Source organism: Neolamprologus multifasciatus, chromosome 3 (genome assembly GCF_963576455.1).
Source record: "Neolamprologus multifasciatus chromosome 3, fNeoMul1.2, whole genome shotgun sequence".
NCBI classification, from domain to species: Eukaryota; Metazoa; Chordata; class Actinopteri; order Cichliformes; family Cichlidae; genus Neolamprologus; species Neolamprologus multifasciatus.
Genome location: NC_140441.1, coordinates 27,049,083 through 27,068,890, shown reverse-complemented (window position 1 = coordinate 27,068,890; position 19,808 = coordinate 27,049,083). Strand labels below are relative to the sequence as shown.

General features: G+C 39.9%; 2 protein-coding genes across 3 annotated transcripts; both read left to right on the top strand.

Moving 5' to 3' along the window:
- The first annotated feature begins 861 nt into the window (after positions 1 to 861).
- Positions 862 to 9,391, top strand: LOC146522366 (uncharacterized). The gene is made up of 7 exons (XM_085137226.1): positions 862 to 1,117; positions 2,842 to 2,946; positions 3,425 to 3,514; positions 3,772 to 3,846; positions 6,727 to 6,797; positions 6,882 to 7,053; positions 8,192 to 9,391. Exons 2-7 carry the CDS (start codon positions 2,878 to 2,880, stop codon positions 8,399 to 8,401), a joined length of 687 nt encoding a protein of 228 aa, XP_084993352.1. The 5' UTR covers positions 862 to 1,117; positions 2,842 to 2,877; the 3' UTR covers positions 8,402 to 9,391.
- Positions 9,392 to 9,772: 381 nt separating this feature from the next.
- Positions 9,773 to 18,828, top strand: LOC146522365 (kelch-like protein 33). 2 transcript variants are annotated; one of them, XM_085137005.1, is made up of 5 exons: positions 9,773 to 16,007; positions 16,456 to 17,392; positions 17,481 to 17,648; positions 17,782 to 17,975; positions 18,099 to 18,828. In XM_085137005.1, the coding sequence occupies exons 1-5, from the start codon at positions 14,933 to 14,935 to the stop codon at positions 18,302 to 18,304; spliced, it is 2,580 nt and encodes an 859-aa protein (XP_084993131.1). In that variant the 5' UTR covers positions 9,773 to 14,932; the 3' UTR covers positions 18,305 to 18,828. The 2 variants fall into 2 exon arrangements, with proteins under 2 accessions (XP_084993131.1, XP_084993123.1); XM_085136997.1 differs by having other exon boundaries at positions 17,782 to 18,828.
- The last annotated feature ends 980 nt before the right edge of the window (positions 18,829 to 19,808 follow it).

Below are 19,808 nucleotides of genomic sequence, written 5' to 3'. Positions count from 1 at the left end.
TTACTGAACGAAGATGACTGTTATTAATTTTTTTTAAACTGTTATCCGTAATGTTACTCAATTTGTTTGTTTTTTTATTTGAGAAGAAAAAGTCAGTACTAACAGTCAATTAGTTAAATGTTAGGGTTACTTTGAGGGTTTTTTTTTATGTTAATAATTCATTGTGGCAACACACCTGTTGAAGATAATTAAGATGTTAACATGCAATTCATTCCCTGTATGAATTGCAGGTGTATCCAGTTTTTGGTTTTATTTGGTAGTTCATTAATATAGCGATGTGCTGTTCATAGTTGTTGTATGATACAGTGAAAAGGCACCATCCTCCTCTTTAGAAATATCAAAAATACACTACATACATGATGATATTGTGGGCTTTCAAGTTTTGAATGTGATCAAATGCAATAAAAATGTATGGAAACTTGTTTTACCATTGGAAGAAAAATTCTCACAGGTTTGAGTTAGTTGAAATTTTAAGACATCGAACATGAATTTGTGAATTATGGATAGTAAAAAATATTTGTGAAACGTCATCAGATTTTTTGAAAAATCCAATAATACCTATCTTGTTATTTATATTTTAAGTGTAATTTAGTTTTTACTAAAAATGCCATTTTCAGGGGGGTTCTCAAGATATACTTTGTAATATTTTGAAACCATTTTTTTCAACAACTGGATTTACGTTTTGTCTCAGGAAACGTTCGCACCTGTTTTTTAGTATTCCGTCCACAGATTCATCATTTTCAAATGTATGAGTGGGACGAAAAAGGCACGCAATGGTTAGCTTCAAAGGCATTTATTTTGAAAACACCGGACGGAAATCCCTGTTATATGCCGTTGCTTCTCCGCGCTCCCGCGTTGTTTTGGGAACATTCGGTATCCCAGTGAGCACGCGCTTCCCGGACCGTAGCTGCCCGTCATCGCTGGCGCTGACATCACACGGAGGATTTGCTACAATGTCAAACACTCACAAGCAGCGCGAGCTCATGGCTTCCCCGCGCCACAATGACAAACACCGCCGCGTCCTGCTGCTCATCCTCTAAATACTACACAACTACGACCACAACTACGACCACCATCCATGGCTTTATTCCGCGATTTTGGACAGGATGCGTTTGAGGTGAGACGGGTCACTCTGTTCTTTTCTAAATTACTGCTTTTTACTTGTAATTCATTTAGTTTATTTCGCGGTGTTTTTTAATTGAAAATTGTAGCTGATGTTTGAATTCTTGTTTGTTAAAAAAATTGAAACCTTTAAACGCAGACGGCGTGTTTCCCCGTATCTTTATGGGAAAAGTTCCCCACGTTGATTGCTGTGCTATTACGTAATGTGAGTGCGGACACTGCTGAACGGATTTTACAGTGAGGTCCTGTGATGACACATCTCTGATAGCACAAGCTCGCGGTTTGCGTAGTAATTTGCACACCCCTGTAACACCAAGTTTGTAGCCAAATAACGCATTTATCCCCTCACTGATTCACTCAAAGCACAACACTTCACGGTTTTCCAGGCTGTTAGTTGACCCAGCTATGACTGAATTATTACTGTTTTTTTAAAGAAAAAAAAGTCATTTAATTACAGGTCCTCATTGAACAAATACATGCTAAAAACAGAAGAACATTTAAGTGATTTGTGCTTGTATTTTTAGCTGGAAAATATATAAATGTCTAATGTTGCTACTGATGTTGCTCATACTTTTATAATATCTGCAGTGCTGTGAAAATGCATGTACTCTCTTTCTGATTTTTTCCCCTTATTTGTCATGCTTACTTCTTTTAGATCATCAAACACATTTTAACATTACACAGCGATGAAAAAAAAATGAGTTTTTTAAATGATGACTTTATTTATAAAAGTAAAAATGAAGCTATCCAACCCCTGTGTGCAAAACGAATTGCCCCGCGTTGTTAAATCGAGTTCAGGTTCATTAGCTACTGCCAGACCTGCCGAATCAAGAAATCACTTCAGTAGAAGATGTCTGACAAAATGAAGCAGGCTCAGATCTCAAAAAGCAACACATCATGTCCTGATCTAAAGAAACAGCTGATAAACAGTCATTGACATCTGTCAGTCTGGAAACAGTTACAAAGCCATTTTTAAGGTTTTGGGACTCGAGAACAGTGGGACACTGGTGAACCTTCCCAGGAGTGGCTTACCAAAATTACTCCAAGATCACCCGGACGACTCATCCAGGAAGTCACAAAAGACCGCAGAACAACATTAAAGAACCGCAGGCCTCACCTGCTTCAGTTAAGGTCAGAGTTCATGATACAACAATAAGCAATAGAATGGGTAAAAATCAGATTGCATGGGAGAGGTCAAGGAGAAAACCACTGCAGAGCAAAAAGAACACAAAGGCAAGTCTCACATTTACCAAAAAATATTTTGGTGATCCTCAAGAGTTGTGAGAAAATATTCTGTGGACTGATGAGACAGAAGCTGAACTTTTTAGAAAGTCTGAGTCCCGTTACATCTGCAAAAAACTAACACAGCAATTCATGAAACAACATTATACCAACAGTCAGACATGGTGGTGGTAGTGTGATGGTCAGGGCTGCTTTGCTGCTTCAGGACGACTTGTTGCAAAGGATGCATTTTGTATTTATTCTGGTTCTCTATATCTAATATTAGAATTAGTTTGATGCTCTGAAACATGTAAGTGTGACAAATATGCAAAAAACAAAACCCTAAGAAATCAGGAATAGGGTAACTACTTTTAGTCACTCTGTTGTTTTCAGCACATTGCTAAGTATCAGCATCAGAAGAAGACACCGAGTACAAGGTGTTCACGGTTAAGTGATGACAAGCTTTGAACCTGACTGTGTGCTGTTTGTGCGTCTCAGCAAATCTATGTGAGTGCGTGAGCCAGGTCAGAGGTCATGTTGCGGAGGGAATCTGACTCCCACGGCCTCTTTACCTTCGGAGAGACGTCCAACAATGACTGTGAGGTGAGGCTGTTTATTTATACCTGCTACCTCTAAGATCTGCATGTGGCTCTAAAGTAGGCTGCAGTTGACACAAAATGTAACCGAAGGAACCCACAGGTACAGTTGCTGAACACGTAATAGCTCAACTTTTTGACTTAATTGTGTTATTTTTTTTTTCCTTTTAATAACTCTAGTGTTCAGCACTTGGCAGTCAAGCGTTTTTAAGTGAGTAGGCAGATAAGGTCAAAAGCTAGAAATCTCTTCTCTGAGCCGCTGACAGAGATATGAAAACTTTTGCCAATGATATCCAACAGCCAGGCTCATCCCAGGTCATTTGACAGTGATATTGCTGTACCTTATGTAAGTTTGTACAAGCTTCTTACTCCTTTCCTTTATGTCTGTCATTATGCTGCTGTCTAAGGATAAAAGGGACCAGAAGCTTCATCAAGTCAACAGATCACAGTTGTTTATCCTCCCTGTCTTTGTTTCTCTGTCTTAGATGGGGGTGAGTTGCAGAGAGGTAGATGTATCGTGTCTGTGCGAGGCCGGTCCCTGTACACTTTATTCAGAAGCACACACGCCTACGCCAGTGAGTGCTCAGGCTTTCCACTTAAGTGTCTGTGGCCGTCGCTCAACCCGCTCAGATCTGAGAGTGTTTCTTCATCTGTAATCAGGCTCTAAATGCTGCCCGACGACCTCTCTGCATCTTTGTCGCTGCCCTGTTTTATTTTAAACTACCTGTTCACAGATATCGACGAATCACGTGTTAGCTTTTCGTTTTGTTTTTTTTTTCAAGGTGTGAATCTAATCAGTAGGTCTGTCTCTCTTCCTGCTTTCTGTTCTCAGGACACGCGGCTGTGTGAACGCTGTGGAAAAAACAAAGCGATGGTAACCAGGTACTCTGAGGGATACGGCACAGAGGTAATATGTAGCATATGTGTGCGTGTCTTTATGACAGTGCTCTGTGTGCAGCTACTTAATGCTGTTGCAGAGCACTGAGTGTGGAGTCCAGATATGTAACACGTTATAAGACTTTTTGATATTTGTGTTGATTTCCTGGCAGGCAGCTGGCATTTTTATAGGCTTTTAAGATTCCAGCATGTGAGCAGTACATGAGTAATACCAGGGTTCACTTAGGCCAGATGATTGATGCTCATGCCACTGATAGACATTTTCAAAAAGGATTTTCAGTATCTTAAAACTAGGGTTGGACCATTTATTGCTAACTGATATACAGCACTGTGCAAAAGTCTTGAGCCAGCCCTGACATCTCTATATTTTCTCCTATTTTGAGGCAAATACTGAAACTTTTCTGACAAAGTTGTATTTTTACTCAGTTGTATATAGAATTTGTGTTTTTTAATTTTTTAATTTTTATCCTATTGTACATTTTATTCTATTTTATTCTACTGTATATAGTATTTTATTTTATTCTATTCTATTAGAATAGAATTATCTATTTCTATCTTATCTTATCTTATCTTATCTTATCTTATCTTATCTTATCTTATCTTAACATGGACAAACGTACAGGTAAATACAGCATATAAATCAAAAACAGAGCTTGAAAGTCAATATTTAGTACGACCTTTATTTTTCAATGCAGCTTGAAATCTCTTAGACAATCTTTCTTTAATTAATTTTTGAATAGTTCTCCAAGCTTCTTGAAGGACATTCAAAGTTCTTCTTTGTCCTAGATCAAAATCTCCAACACCACTGGCTGAAATGCAACACCAAGCCATGATGGAGCCTCCACCGTGCTTCATACACACTCACTTATGTTCCTCTCTCCTGACTTCCTCAAAACCAAACAAACAAACAAAAATTGGATTCCTCACTCCAGCGGACCTGTTGCTATTGTTTTTCAGTTTGGCTCTTGCTGTGGTTAGATTTTTAGGCCTGACACTTCTTCTGTCCTCTACTTGTCTAGCTTCCTCAGATTTGTTTTAAAGGACATCCAGTGTTATGCCAGGTTTTTGGGTAATAGCTCTTTGGGAATACCCTTTTTGGTGCACAAATAGTTCATTTCCTCTGGCATCTTGCACAGATTTTACAAATGAGTACAAGTTTTGTGTTTTGTGACAGGCTGCGAATACCAAAGTGTCAGCCACTGGACTGACAGAAAGAGGGAAAAAAGCAGCCTGTGTACCAAAGAAAAACTGTGGAAGAGCTCCAGAAAGGCTGGACTACTGTTGCTCAAGACCACTTTAAAAATAAAATAAAAATTCTGGCTCTTTAAAGCAAAAAGTTAAAATTAGGAGGGACTCCAGACTTTTGCACAACTCTGTATAATTGGCTAATACGTATCAAAATGGAAATAAGCACCGCAAATATTTTAATCAGTGAGGTGGGTGATTTAATTTGTGATACAGTTTTCCTGAATTGATGGTGATAATGCTAGCTACCCTTACATGACACAATATCCAAGATAAGGGGAAACATGAGCACTTTACCAAACAAGTCAAATATAATGAAATCATTTAATAAAATGCCTTTATCTGTTTACTGGAGCCTGAACTTAAAACTAGCCTGAACTAGGTAGCTTGTTTAGCAGAGTGCATCTGTTCTAACATGCTGTGCTGTCAGCGTTAATCTCGTTAAAATTGCGTTAACACCATAACCACATTAATGCTGCAAATCTCTGTTAGGGAGTTATCGTGGATCACCTTGTGTGTGGGGCTGCATGGTGCTAATGAGTGAACAAGCTAACTGCGTTGACGCCATGCAGCCCCACGCAAAGTGATTTTTTTAATGCTAAAAACGTTAGTTTGTCTATGCTGTTTATATTTTAAAAAGTTATCAATATTTGGTATTCTTAAAAAAAAATCACAAAATATCGCAGTACTGTGTTGTACGAAAATCATTGCTATATCACTGTCATGCAGCTAGCTGCTATAGTTGTGTCTGCACCCACCTGCTCATTTGAGGCCACACCCTCAGTCAATGGAAACTGTAAGCCTTGCTATAATTTAAACCTATGAGTTATATTAAAAAATGGAAATGTAAGGCAGTCTTGAAAAGGGAGATTTTTTTTGGTAGCAGGCTGTAACAATTTATAGTTGTGTTGCAAAATTAGCCATTTTAACATAGGGCGCTGTGGTGACTTGCTTTTGGATTCAGCCTCAAGTGGCCATTACAGGAACTGCATTTTTTTTGCATTTTTTGGCCAGAGATAAAAACACACAGCACATTATGTTAATAGCTAATTTTTAAAAAAAAAATTTAAATGCTAAACTTATATTTTCAGTACAGCGTGGCAGTAGTTCTTGTTACTGTAATATACAGTTTAGTATTCAGTGATATATTTTGTGTTCTGGAATAGGAACAAATCAATGATTTTTGAGTTATCCCTGTTATTCAGTATAGTTTATAGTTTGTATATATAGTTTATTATCTATCTATCTATCTATCTATCTATCTATCTATCTATCTATCTGTGTGACAGAAAGAAGTAAAAAGACTGGTACTGTTGGGATTATAAATACTCTCTGACTTCATTACGTTATGGATAGAGGTGTGAGCTGATTCATGCTTAATAACAATGGTGGTAATATAAAAAGTGACGCATTAGCACACTCACACAGACAAATGCCATCATCAAGTGGTATTTGGTTTCACAAACTGTGTTGGTCTGTGATGAGTCACTGGGATTTATGTGTTTCTTTCTTTTTAAAAACTCAAAAAATTGAAAACACTTTTGTATTTATCATATTTTATCCCAGCTTAATGGCTGCTAACACATTCCTCTGTGTTTCTGTTGGTTATTATATATTTTTTCTTGTCTTTTTCGCTCCATTGCAGGAGGAGTGTGTGTTATCTGACCCTCAGGGGGAGAGTGACGCAGATGCGGATATAGAGGATACAGACTGCAGGTCACCGGCGTGTTCATATTCACACAGTGTGCTGCGCTGTGCCTTACTGTATCTGACCTTGTGCCTTTGACTCAATTTGTTCAGACTCCAGGAGCCTGGTTCTCTCCAGCGAATCAGCTCACGGAGACGGAAACGTCCTCGAGTAGCGCGACAAGACACCACGGAGAGCGAGGATGATGGCGGGCGAAGCCATAGATCCCATCGATGGAATCTGAGGCTTAGTCCTGACAGAGCACACAGCAGAACCATACTCGAGGTAAGAAGAAATAAATAAAATAAAAACAAAATCAAGCAATCAAGATGTGATTGTGGTGCAGACCTTCAGCTTTAATTTAAGAGGTTTTTATTCAAATTTGCATTAATTTTATGCATTGACATCAGGTCACTGTAGAAAATTCTATTTCTTTGCCATGAAAAACTTTTGCAGCCTGCTTTGTATCATTATCCATTTGAACTTTGAAGCACTGTCCAATCAAGCTTGCAGCATTCGGTTGAATCTGAGCAGAGAGTATAACCCCCTCTACACTTCAGAATTCGTTGTCCTCTTCTATCAGCAGTCACATCATCAATACACACGACATGGACAGTGTATCCATGTCATAACACTGCCTCCACCGTGCTTGACATACTAACTTTTCCCCTTCTCGTCCATCATTGTGATAAAAGTCAGAGTTGATTTTGTCTGTCCAAACATATGTACACTTGGCTCTTTCACATGTTTTCTGAGGCTTGAGCCTGTAACCAGTGGTTTGCACCTCATTGTAAACATCTGTTTCCATTAACAAAAGCATCTTTTGATTGGAGACCCAATGATACACCTACCTGCTTGAGAGTGTTCTCGACTTGTTTAGATGTTGTGATGTTTTTTCTCTTAACCATTGAAATAATCCTGCCATCTTGCACTTTTAGTCATCTTCTGTGGTCTTTCAGGCCTTTTGCTATTGGTATCATTCATTCATTCATATTTGAAATTCACAAAAATTCAGATATTATGTCTGCTTTATTTGTCATGAAATAACGAGCTGCTTGTGAGTCAGTGTCCAATTATATTTGAGCCTTTGAATATGGCTTAATATTTATAGAAATGGTAAAGCAGTTAATTCAGTACTTTTGTTAAACCCCTTGAATTAAAGTTGAAAGTCTTGAATATTGATTGTTTGATTTTAAATCTACTATGTGGTGTACAGAGGAAGAAAATTGCCCCCCGAAAAGTGTCATTATCTAAATACTTATGGATCTAATTTAAAACTGTAGCTCCTTTCTGAGTTTTCCAGGTTCATACTATTACTTCTCTGTTGCTTTAATTAGTTAGTCTGCTCATTCAGGGTCTAAAAATGAAGTACAAACAGAGAAATTGAGGTCTATCTCAGTTCTCTCCTGCGTCTGCCTTTCAGGAGAGCATATCACAGGTCAGGCCACTGATCATTTGCAGGCCAAACGTGGAGAAGCAGAAGAGTCCTGATGAGGTGACCCGAGGCTCCAAACTGACGTCTCTGTGGCCGTCGTCCTTCTCTCTTCTTCTTATTCTCCTCCTGTCATTACCTCTCTCTGTTTCTCTCATTGTTTTTATCGTGTCTTTCCTCCTTCCGTGGGCCAGTGCTTGACCCGCCATGCCTGCTTCAGGATATTAGTTTCATTCCAGAAATTACAGAAAGTTCTACTGACTCATATAATTTAGTGGATAGCGTAATTTCTTTATAAACGAGCAGAAAGACTTGAATATAATAATAGATTAGCAATACTGAATTTGTGTTCAATGTTTCTTTTCCTCCTTTCTTTAAATATCTTGACTTTAAGCGAAGGTCGTCCCTCGAAACCAAAAAGGCACTGAGAAACTTTCATAACGCGGCGCATTTTGATCGAGAATGTGCTCACAGTGAACACAACACAAACTCAGCTCCTGCCTCTGTCTCATAAAATCTCACCTTCCGTCTCACTTTTCCTCACCCCCTCATTTGTAAAAATAGACCTCTCATCTCGCTCCTTAATCTAACAAGCCACTGGAGTGACACGGAGGTGGGGGGGGGGGGGGGGGGGGGGGGCAAGGTTTTATGGCTTTGCAGGTACTAGGTAAAGGAAACTAGGAGGCTCAGTAGGAAAACCTGCGAAAGACAATGCTGCCGAACTATGCAATCCCTCTGTTTCTACCGCCGCATCTTAACTGTTGTTCGAGTACGTCTCCTATGTCCTTGGCACTGTCGACACCTTCGTGGCCCCCCGTCCCCTTTTCTTCCTCTGAGGAGTACAGTTTGTGAATGCAGGGACTCGATGGTTCCAAAGTAGAGCGTGACCCAATTTAAAAAGCATTACCAGGAGAGATCTGATACAGCTCCCATCGTGTATGATCTACAGCACATCTGTTATAACGAATAAATTACATGTATTAATTTACGCGCTGCAGACCTCAAAATAAAACGAGCTTTGGTGGCAGTGTGTTACAGGAGTTTGGACACTATCTCACAGTCTTACAGTCATATTTAAGAATGCTTATGTAAATTATGATTTAAGAGGACTAAGCTTGACAATCAGTCATGCTGTTTATTTCAAGCTGGAATATCTAGAAAACGCCATCTTTTGGCTATGTTTGTACTGTACATTTCATTTTATGTTGTTTTGTATGTGTTTTGAAGTTAGGGTTGTTGTTTTTTTCTTCCCCACGTCACACTACTGATGCTTGCTTGCCTGTAGAAAATGATCATTTTAGGTTAATATCAGGTTGCACTGTGTTAACTGGTTAGTTTTAGAGATTTTTCTCTCCTAGTTTGTTGTCATGAAGTAGTCTTACATTTTATTTCTATATGTGTTTATCTCTGTTTCATGGGGCCCAGAAATTCAATAAAACTAGATTGTATTTTGACAACAAAAGCCTTTCTTTCTTTCTTTTTTTCTCCACTACCACTTTAAAACCAAGCAGGTTGCAGAAATGAGGTTAAACTGCTGACTTATGTCTTCATTATAGCTACTACTAGGGATGGGTACCGGTATCCGGTGCCATGATGGCTCTGACATAAACGGTAGTAACCAGACCGAAAAGCAGCACACATTTCGGTGCTTTATTTCGGTGCTTTATTTTCCTGAGCTGTGATACACTTTAGATTCTAGCCAATCATTTTACGTTTCCGAGGATAGTAGGCGGGCCCAGGTACGTACGTTCTTTTAGAGCAGAGCTAGAGATTAAAAATGCCCAAGGCAAAGCAGTCAAAAGTCTGGCTGTACTTCACAGCAAAAGATGCAAACTCAGCAGCCTGCAACAAGTGTTTTAAGCTGATACTGCGATACTGTCAAAGGAGTAACACCTCAAATCCAATGAAACACCTGGCGACGCATAGCGTTTTTTTTTAAAGCTGAGAAATGCGCCGTATTTGATAGCTTGCTGCGAGACCTCACACCATGCACATCTACTGCGGGTGTGGTGCCTGTTACCGGACCCGGAGTTAGCAACGTCCCCCAAAAACCCGAAGAGGAGAGTCCTGGCCCCTAGCCCTGCCAGTGTAGCAGAAATGATGACGGACGATGATGGCAGCAGCAGCCGTTCTTCTCTGCGTGAGTAGCTTAATGTTGTTCGTGTGTAATTTACGTTGAGTAGGCTAACCACGTTATTACATTAATGCATGTAAGGTGAACTAGCAAACATCATCGTAGTTACATGCGGCTGTCGTCTTGTTTGATGGCAGATACTCCCTTCACCCTGGCCAAAAAGGCTAAAATGACCAAAGAAAAAGTGGAAAACAGTTAAACATGAGAGGTTTTTGGACAAAGTTTGTGTTTTTTCCATTGTTTAAGCACTGCTTCCAGCCAAGAGTGATGCCATATATGCCCCATAGCTGCAGAAAAGGCTAACATTGTTATCTTTTTACAAAAAAACAGCTGAACATGAGAGGTTTTTGGACCAATTTTGTGTTCTCCATTCTTTAAGCACCGGTTTGAGCACCGTTTAAGCACCGGCACCGTTTCAAAAGTACCGGTTTGGCACCGGTATTGGATAAAACCTAAACGATACCCATCCCTAGCTACTACCATTAGCACTCATACATCTTCAAATGTAAAATAGTAAAAACCAACACAATTGTATCCCACATCCCCGTATTGGGCGTTGTTTTTGGATTATTGTAGTAAATGCTGGTCCAGGTTCAACATGGCAAGTGACCAATCACATTGTTATGATGTCATAGTTTTGCATCGTGGAAAAAACCTGCCGATGGACTCTCAAGAAAAAAATAGGATGGCAGTCAGGGTTAGGGTTTTGTGTGTGTTGTGATGGTGTTTCCACATTGCAAAACTATGACATCACAGCTATGTCACTGGTCACTTGCAGTGTTGAACCTGGACCAACAACAACACGAACATCATATCATGCTGTCTTTAACCGGGTGGCAGGAAGTAGAATAACACACCAAGTTACAAAAATCAAGAGGCGCACGAGTTAGTGAAAACGGCAGCTAATAACAACATTAACAAAGTCAATATCAGTTTAACGTCAACTTTGTGGTACAGTTCTGTTTGCCAGGCAGGACATGGTGGGTATAATGAGGTCCTTAGCCTCTGGGAACATCAGCGGTTTCTTTTTTTACTATGTCCGATGTAGTCAGGATATCCAAATAGTAGATAAGGGTTTTCCAGTTCTGGACTTTGTGCCTGCCATTGCTTATTATTGCAGTTAAGTTAATAAAATAAGTCAATAATAGTCTAAAATCTCCCTTTTCGAGACTGCCTTACATTTCCATTTTTAGACTATAGCAAATGGTTTGGAAACTGCATTTTGATGAATGCCACACTTCCCCACTTAAAGTAAACCAACAAGGAACCAAAGCTGGTTTAAACAGGATTGTTGAGTAAAGCTCTGACTAAAAAACTGACTAACCTGATCTTCTGGTACCAACAATTTTGCCCACACTTTCTGCATTTTCATGTCCAAAATTCAGTTTTAGGTGGTTACACATAGGATTATCTGTTAACCTCCAAAAGCCTCAGCAACACTTTAGGTCAGCCGCTATGACTTTACCTTTTTTTTTTTTAATATTTCACTTCACTCATTTCTGTCCCACTCGGTGATCTAGATTACGCTTGCATTGATCTTATCTTGCAGGATCTTATCAATGCAAATATGTATATTTTCCCACCCATCCATGGTGATCCTGGAGCTCATCCCAGGTGACACTAAATGAGAGAGAGAGCTGTACAAGTTGCAGGTCAGTCACATGACATTTTTGCAAAATGTTGAGTTATTGTTTCTGATTTTTTTTTTTTAGACCATGCAAAGTTACAGAATAGGCACTCTGACAAAAGATGACAGTGCTCGGTGCTTGAACTACTTGTGCCTCTCACTCTGTTGAGCCGAAAAAGAAGAATACAACCCTCATGTCCCAGCAGTGTAGCTGCTCTTGACAAAAGGGCCTGAAGGGGGGAGGGGGGTCCAATAACGAGGTTAGCGCTCTTCACTCCTCCTCCTCCTCTCACTGCTTGCATTGCCATGGTAACAATCAGAACGGCTGCAGAGGAAACAGACTTTTCATAAGTAAGATTGTGAGCAGCTGCCCAAAGCTAAACTGTAGGTAATAATGTAGATACAGAAGTATCCGTATCTGCCGTGAATGTATATACAATGGCAAATATCTGTACAGCTTGTTCCTGAATGGAGACGTTTTTAGGGTGTATTAAAGCATTAAAAAACATCTTACAGACAGTTGAATTCTTACAAACACACATTCAGTGTGAAGAAATGTTTAAGCACTCAAGTGCTCTTTTGAGTGCAGTTGAAAAGGGGCCTTAATCACTTGCCTGCTTGTTTAAATCCTTCTGCGTGTGAATGCATAGTAGGCATGTGTTCGTGTGATGCCTCACATGTGAAGGCAAAGTCACTGTGTCCTCAGGTAGGAGTGTTTTTTTTAAGCGATCTGTTGCCCACCAGTTTCATTTCCAACACACCTACTCACAGTCCCGAAACTTCAAAGCATGTCAGTAGATTTTTATTAGGAACCCACAGTGTGAAAAAAACGTCCATTGATCTTAGTGGATGTATGAAGCAGGGTTTTGATTTTAAAGATAAAAGATCTTCAACCAGTGATATTGAGCTTAAACACATTTAAACAAAACAGAGACAAAAACAGCAGCTAGCATGAACGAGATCAACACTGCTGTACAGACAAAGATCAAATCAAAAGGTTTTTTCAAATGAGAATAAATGCACCTAGTCGTTTTTGCTGCAGTTTCCTTATCAGATTAAAATGGTACACTTTATGGACTTATACATTACACCTTCACGAGCTTCTTGGTTGTGGAAACCCATGCCATGAAGTTCTCCGTGGACAGTTTTTATGCTGATGTTAATGCCAGAGGAGGTTTGGAGGTCTGCAGTGACCGAGTCAGCCAAGTGTTTGTGACTTTGCACACTAAACTTGTGGATGAGTTGCTGTGGAGCCCAAACACTTTGCAATAATCCACTTAAAGCTGATGGTCAAATATTTAGTAGGCCAGAAATTTCATGAACTGTCTTCCTGCATCAGCAGCATCCTATCACAGTATCATATTGGAGTTCAAGGAGCTCTTTAGAATGCCCCATTCTTTTACAAATAAATAAAGGCAGTACAGACAGACTGGGGGCCTGATTTTGCACACCTTTGGCAATGGGACTGAAAATATCTGAAATGAAAGACAAAGAGGTGTGGTTCTAAACTTTTGTATGAATGGCATGAATACAATTAGTCCTAAAACAAAATATACCCCACTACATCCCAAACCTTAACACTGTATTCTCTTCAGTGTCAACCTGATTAAAAAAAGGAAATAAAAAGGTACTTGTGATTAGGTTTGCATACCTTCTGAGATTTATGCTCCACTAAATCATAACTAGACGTTTAGAACCTGCTTAAGTCTGAAGACCATTTAGTAATAAGGCAAAAAATATTTTCAATTATCTTTATAAAATTCTAGCAGATTAGGGACATATTGACAGATCTTCTAAAACTGGGACTTCCTGTCTAATTGCCTCTGATTTGACAAATGTTTTCAACTGACTTGAAGAAACTTGTTTACAGCTTTGAGATTTCTTGGGTTTCATTGGTTAGTCAAAACTAAACACTACCTAGCACTGTGACGGGACAAATTCACAAATAGCTGGCACAAGCCAATCCAGTTACCATTTCTAAAAATGTGGTAATGCAAGGAGAGAGCATATGTATGAATGGTATTTTCCAAGCCAAGGTTACACAGTGTGACCCAGCTGTTTGCTTTCTCTGTTAGCACAAAAGCCTTCAAGTCAACAGGTGTTGTTTGTTTTTTTGCCCTCTTGGCCTCCTCCTCCCTCTTGCGCCTTGACCCACATTCCTCTGTACTTGGATGTGGAGGAGCAATGTGATCTCACTGATGACCCTCTAGGCATCTAAAATTTATCCCCAAGTCATATGCCTCAGAATGAATAAGCCTGCCAAGGCTTCCTGAGATGTCGAGGTTGATAGACTCAGATGGGCAGAGATTCAGCTGCCTCCAAGTCATTGCCTTGTTTATTACTTGCTTTTGCTTCTTCCAGTTTGCATTTTAGAACTGTTGAACACACTCCCTACACTAATAGACTGCAAAGTTCTCCATTTAAGACCACAACAATAAAATGCACATCCTTTGCAGATATATCAGTGCATTACAGTAAACAAAGTAATAAAATGAGGACAAAATTGGAAAAAAAATGTGACAATATTTGACAATATGGTAAATAAAAACATAACTGTGTCATTTTCAGACTTTTGTTGGGTGTCTGCCTGAAGCCTCATGATGTCTAGAATTTCCACTACCTAGTGATATATTACACTGTATACAGCAGCTTATTTGGTTATATGAGGAATCATGCACTCTCATGCCACTCAACATTCACATGCAAGAGGGGAGAGAGAGGCAGGAGACGAACAAATAGACAACACAGCTCTTGTCTGCAGATGAGGTAAGGTCTGAGCTGTTTCACAGTGCGAAGTCCAGCTCAAGAAGTAAGTGATCTGCAGTCGATTCCTGTCGACCAGTCGACTTAGATTCCTGAGGTGCAAATGCTCTGAAAGATTAAAGTAGCTGTGAAGATTATAGGTCTACTGGACACTCTGGCAGTTGCTAATTCCTGCCTTGAGAAGCAGTAGGATGTATGGAAGAGAGTGATGGAGAAGAGAAGGAGACGATTGTGGGACAGGATAAGATACTGGGTTAAAGCAGAGGTGTGTAATAAAGAAGAAGAAGAAGAAGAAGAAGGGGTGCAAGAGAATGGTGAGGACGCTGACAGCAAGGAAGAAGATGTGAATGAGGAAGAAAATGAAGCAGGAGGAAATCAAGATGAAGAAGAAGTGCAGGCAAAACCGGAGGTGAGGGATGCAGAGAAAACCGAAGAGGACAAAGGAGAAAGTGGTTCAGAAACAGAAGGTTCTGATTTCACAGTTTCTGAGGATAAATATTTTAACAAACACAGAAATGAAGATATCTCTGAAACTCAGACTACTCTGGAGTGGAATGGAGAATTCAACGGTGAAATATTGACAGATGAAGAAGAAACTGTCACAGAATCTTGGGTCACTAAAGAAGATCGTGAAGAAGAAGAAGAGGAAGCTTCTGCAGATGATAAGGAAACAGAACCTTCAGTGGATGCAGATGGGGATTTTAGTGATGAAGATGACATAAAGACATATTTCAAAGAGGATTACCCCATACATGTTTTTGTCACCTTGAATGAATTCAGGAGTTCATCCATTCTCACCGACCTTACTTTGAGGTCAGAGGATGGGACGCGTTTCTGTGTGCACTCCCCAGTGCTGGCTGCTGTCAGTTCACTTACCTGTGATAATCTAAAAAGAAGCAAAGCAGAAAACAAAAGAGCTGATGAAAGAAAAGACAATGACACATGTGTTGGAGTTCACCGGTGGTCAATCTCTCTTGGTCCTGAGGTAGAGCATGTTGGGTTAGAGGCGATTGTGGAGTTTGCCTACACTGGACAAATACCATTCTTAAACAAGGGTAATCTGAACAAGATAAAGGCTGCTGCTCAAACGCTGGGTGCACCAAGGGTTCTCGATCTCTGCACTGAGGAAGAAGAGAAGTCCACAAAAACTGGAGGGGATAAGCAAAGGGAAAGTATTTCTACTGCACAACAAATGACGACCAGCCTTCAGTCCATCCAACAGCTGTGGATGGACAGAGTGGGATGTGATGTGACTCTGGAAGCTTGTGGTGGATTGCTTCATGGTGAGTAGACCATTTAATGCTGTCTGGATGCCCACTTTAACTTTTACCTATTTGCTCAAGTAAATTTCTGTGTTGTGATACATTTTCTCACTTTCTATCACTATCACTTTCTTCATTGCAAAAGTGACTATATTCAATATTAGATAAATGTGTATTGAGAATTTTACCATCAAATATACATTTTCTTAAGATGCATCTGTAGTTCTGCCAAATAAGTTTTCAGGTTGTTCATATTTCTGTTTTATTGCAAGGCGACTACTGGGTGGTCCAGATTTCCATATTGTGGAACATTTAACCATCAAATAAATCTGGATTTACATTCTGCACAAAGTGTGTATTAAACATACGTTGGGCCTTTATAGGCTTCACCTTTAATGAAGTACATTATAAAACAAGCATGTGACCTGGATATTTTAGAGATATTTACTCATTGATGTCTTTCGTCTAGTCCACAGAGTTATCTTGGCTGTAAGCAGTGATTACTTCCGTGGCATGTTCACCTCAGGGATGAAGGAGTCCCGTCAGCCTTTTGTGACCCTTCCCTTCCTTTTGGCATCAGAATTAGAAGTTCTAATTGGCTGCTCTTACAGTGGTGCTCTACCTATGAGCTGGCAGTGCATCTTTGAGATCACCATCACTGCTCTCCAGCTTCAGTACCAACCTGCACTTTCCTTGTGCTACAATTTCCTGTGTCAAGAAATTAATCCTCAAACTTGTCTGGATGTGGTATCTTTTGCTGAGGCCTATGAAATGCCACAGCTTCTTGAATTTGCTGATGATTTTGTCCTCCGGCATTTCCAGATGGTGGCATGCACCTCAAAGTTTACGGACCTGTCAGCTAAAAAGCTCTTGATGTACCTAAACAGTAACTCACTTTATGTTCCATCTGAACTTGTTATATTCAAAGCAGTGGCAGCTTGGATCCAAGCAAAGCCCAGGATAAGGCTCAGACTAGCTCATGAACTTATGAAAACTGTCCAGTTTCCCTTGATGACATTCAAGGAATTCAAGGTAGTGCGATCTCAGACCATGTGGTCTAATCCCAACATGGCAAAGCTGTATGAGGAAATCTTTGAAGATTTCTGCTCCAGTGAGAGTGCACAGCATCAGTTCCGCATCTATATGCCAAAAGAGAGTCTCGTTCTGATTGGAGGTGACCAGATTTCAGAAGACCTGAGCAGCCGCAGCATCAGCAGAGAACTTTGGTTTGGGAATTCCCTCAGGAATCACGTAGGGGTAAAAAAGGCATTGGAGTGGAGAAAGCTGGGAGAGATGCCTGAGCCACCAAGATTCGGGCATGAGGTGGCTGTCCTAAAAGGACGATTGTATGTGTTTGGAGGCAAGAAGTATTATGGCATTGGTGACACCCTGAATAATGTTTACAGGTAAGAGCGGTTCATTGTCAACCCTCCAAAAACAATAATAACATATACTTAACTGTTTCTTATTTGTGCATAATTTCACCACCTGTAGGTATGACCCTTGTGAAAACAGCTGGGAGTTTCTGGCTGAAATGCAAGAAAAAAGATGCTCATTTTCAGTGGTTGTACTTAATGAAAAGATATATGCCATCGGCGGACACAGTGAGACCGGTGCTATAGATAGTGTTGAAAGATACTGCCCATCTACAAATTCTTGGAAGTAGGTTGGGCAGAGCATTCATTGTTCATTACCATGTCATTACATTTCTCCTAAATAAGCTGTTTAAAATGATTCAAAACTTTTCAAAATATTGTAGTTTGCTGTCACAAATCACTCATCTTTTCTTTTTCAGCTTCACCTCACCCTTGGATCTGCCTCTGAGCGGGCATGTAGCAAAAGTTACCCAAGGACAGATCTTCATAACAGGAGGGGAAAATAATGATTACCTCTGTGTTGCATCCCTCTTTCTGTACCATCCAGAAACAGGAAGCACCTACCTGGCAAACATGGCTTCACCTCGAGCTCATCACTGTATGGAGATCTTGGGTGAATATCTTTACGTGGCAGGTGGAGTAACCACTGATGATACCATGACTATTGTTGATCAGCTATCTTGTGAAGTGTACAGTCCAGTGGCTAACTGCTGGACTGCCTTTGCATCTCTGCCAGTGCCGCATGTTGGAGCAGGAAGTGCCGTTTTGGAGGGAAGGTTTTATGTGCTGGGTGGATACAGTCAGGAGGACTACACCGACACTAAGGTGGTGCACCGCTATGATCCTGCCACACAGAAATGGGAGAACATGGGAAAGATGCCCGGGCCAAACAATGATATCCGTGCATCTCTGCTGTGTTTGCCAATGCATTTGCGACTATAAGACATGGTAATAAATCTCATTATTATTTATAATCACAAGAGGAGAATATATCATTATAAAGTATATGAATTAAGGAGAGATACTTTGAGCTGAACAGCGTAAAGAAAATGAACTGGAACTGTTAATAATTTAAATTAAACAATATGTTTTTCAGTTTTCTGAAAGTTTTTGTCAAAATATCTATCTGAATTTTCTTATTTTCATATAGTGTGTGTGTGTGTGTGTCAGATTTTTAGTGTTCACTTTGGCATCCGATTTTCTTTGGTTATATAACACAATTTGATATGAATTAAACTGAACTGTGTGTGAGTTCCACAGCAGAATGCAATAGCAAGGTACGATCACACGAGGGAGCTCTCTGCCTCCCCTCTTGTCTTTACAGTTACCAAACTTTGTGGTGGGATGCTGGTGAAAACAGCTGTCACTGTAAAAACTGTACACAAAAAGGTTGTTTTGCATTTACTATTCTGAAGAAGTTTCTCAATTTATATTTGCATTAAATTCTACTTGAAAATAAACAACAATGAACCGAGTCCTTTAATAATATAAGTGCACATATTCAGGTAAGTGCTGAGGTAATATTAGCTCAGATCATTAGAAGTTTACACAGAGATAAAGAGATTTGATGACTAATGCTGCTTTAACATTTTAAGACAATGCATAAACCATGAAAGAGTAAAACAAACAAACAAAAAAACAGGTTTTGTGGCTGTTTAGATTATTATACACCGCTGTATTGACCCCACAATTCTACGTGCACCCAATCAACAGCAACCAGCAGAGCTACTGCATTGCTGCTGCTGCCAGTGCCGTCTGCTGAAGGGCTGTCATATGTTTAAATTTGACTGACATTATTCTTCACAAGAATAGCACCTGCTGTGTGAGTGTGAGAGTAGTAGAGTAGTCGGAAGTACTGCAACTGAGCAGAGACCATTCACTGGTGCTGTGAAGATTCCTGCAACAGAATAAAGGGAATATATTGGTTTCTTTCTGTCCAGCCACCCTGGCTGTAGCTCAGGTTGTAGAGCATCATGTAGGGTCATCTGCTAATTGGATGGTTGGTGTTTTGATCATGCCAAATATAAAAAGCAGTGCTTGGGTGAATGTGGCATGTTGCATAAAGCGCTTTAAATGCTCCAGGGGAGTAGAAAAGTGCTATATAAGAGTCAGTCCATTTACCATTTAGTCATAGTAACCAGGATATTTGAATTATACTGTTATACTGAACTGTATTATGCTAAATATAGTATTTGGAAAGTGATAAATGGGTCCAGCATTGAATGTGTTTATGCAATGAAAAAAACTTTTTTCAATACAGCTACAGATCTCTGTCTCAAGTTCTCTTCTATACTTGCAATGAAACTTGGTGTCTAGACCCGTGATACTGTTCTTGCTCAAAATTCTGTACCAGCTTCTCTTTTGCCTTCATCCACTCACTGATGTCCGTGTCGCCTTCCTGTCCATATCCTGGGTCAACAAATAAGAATCACAACAACAATCACCT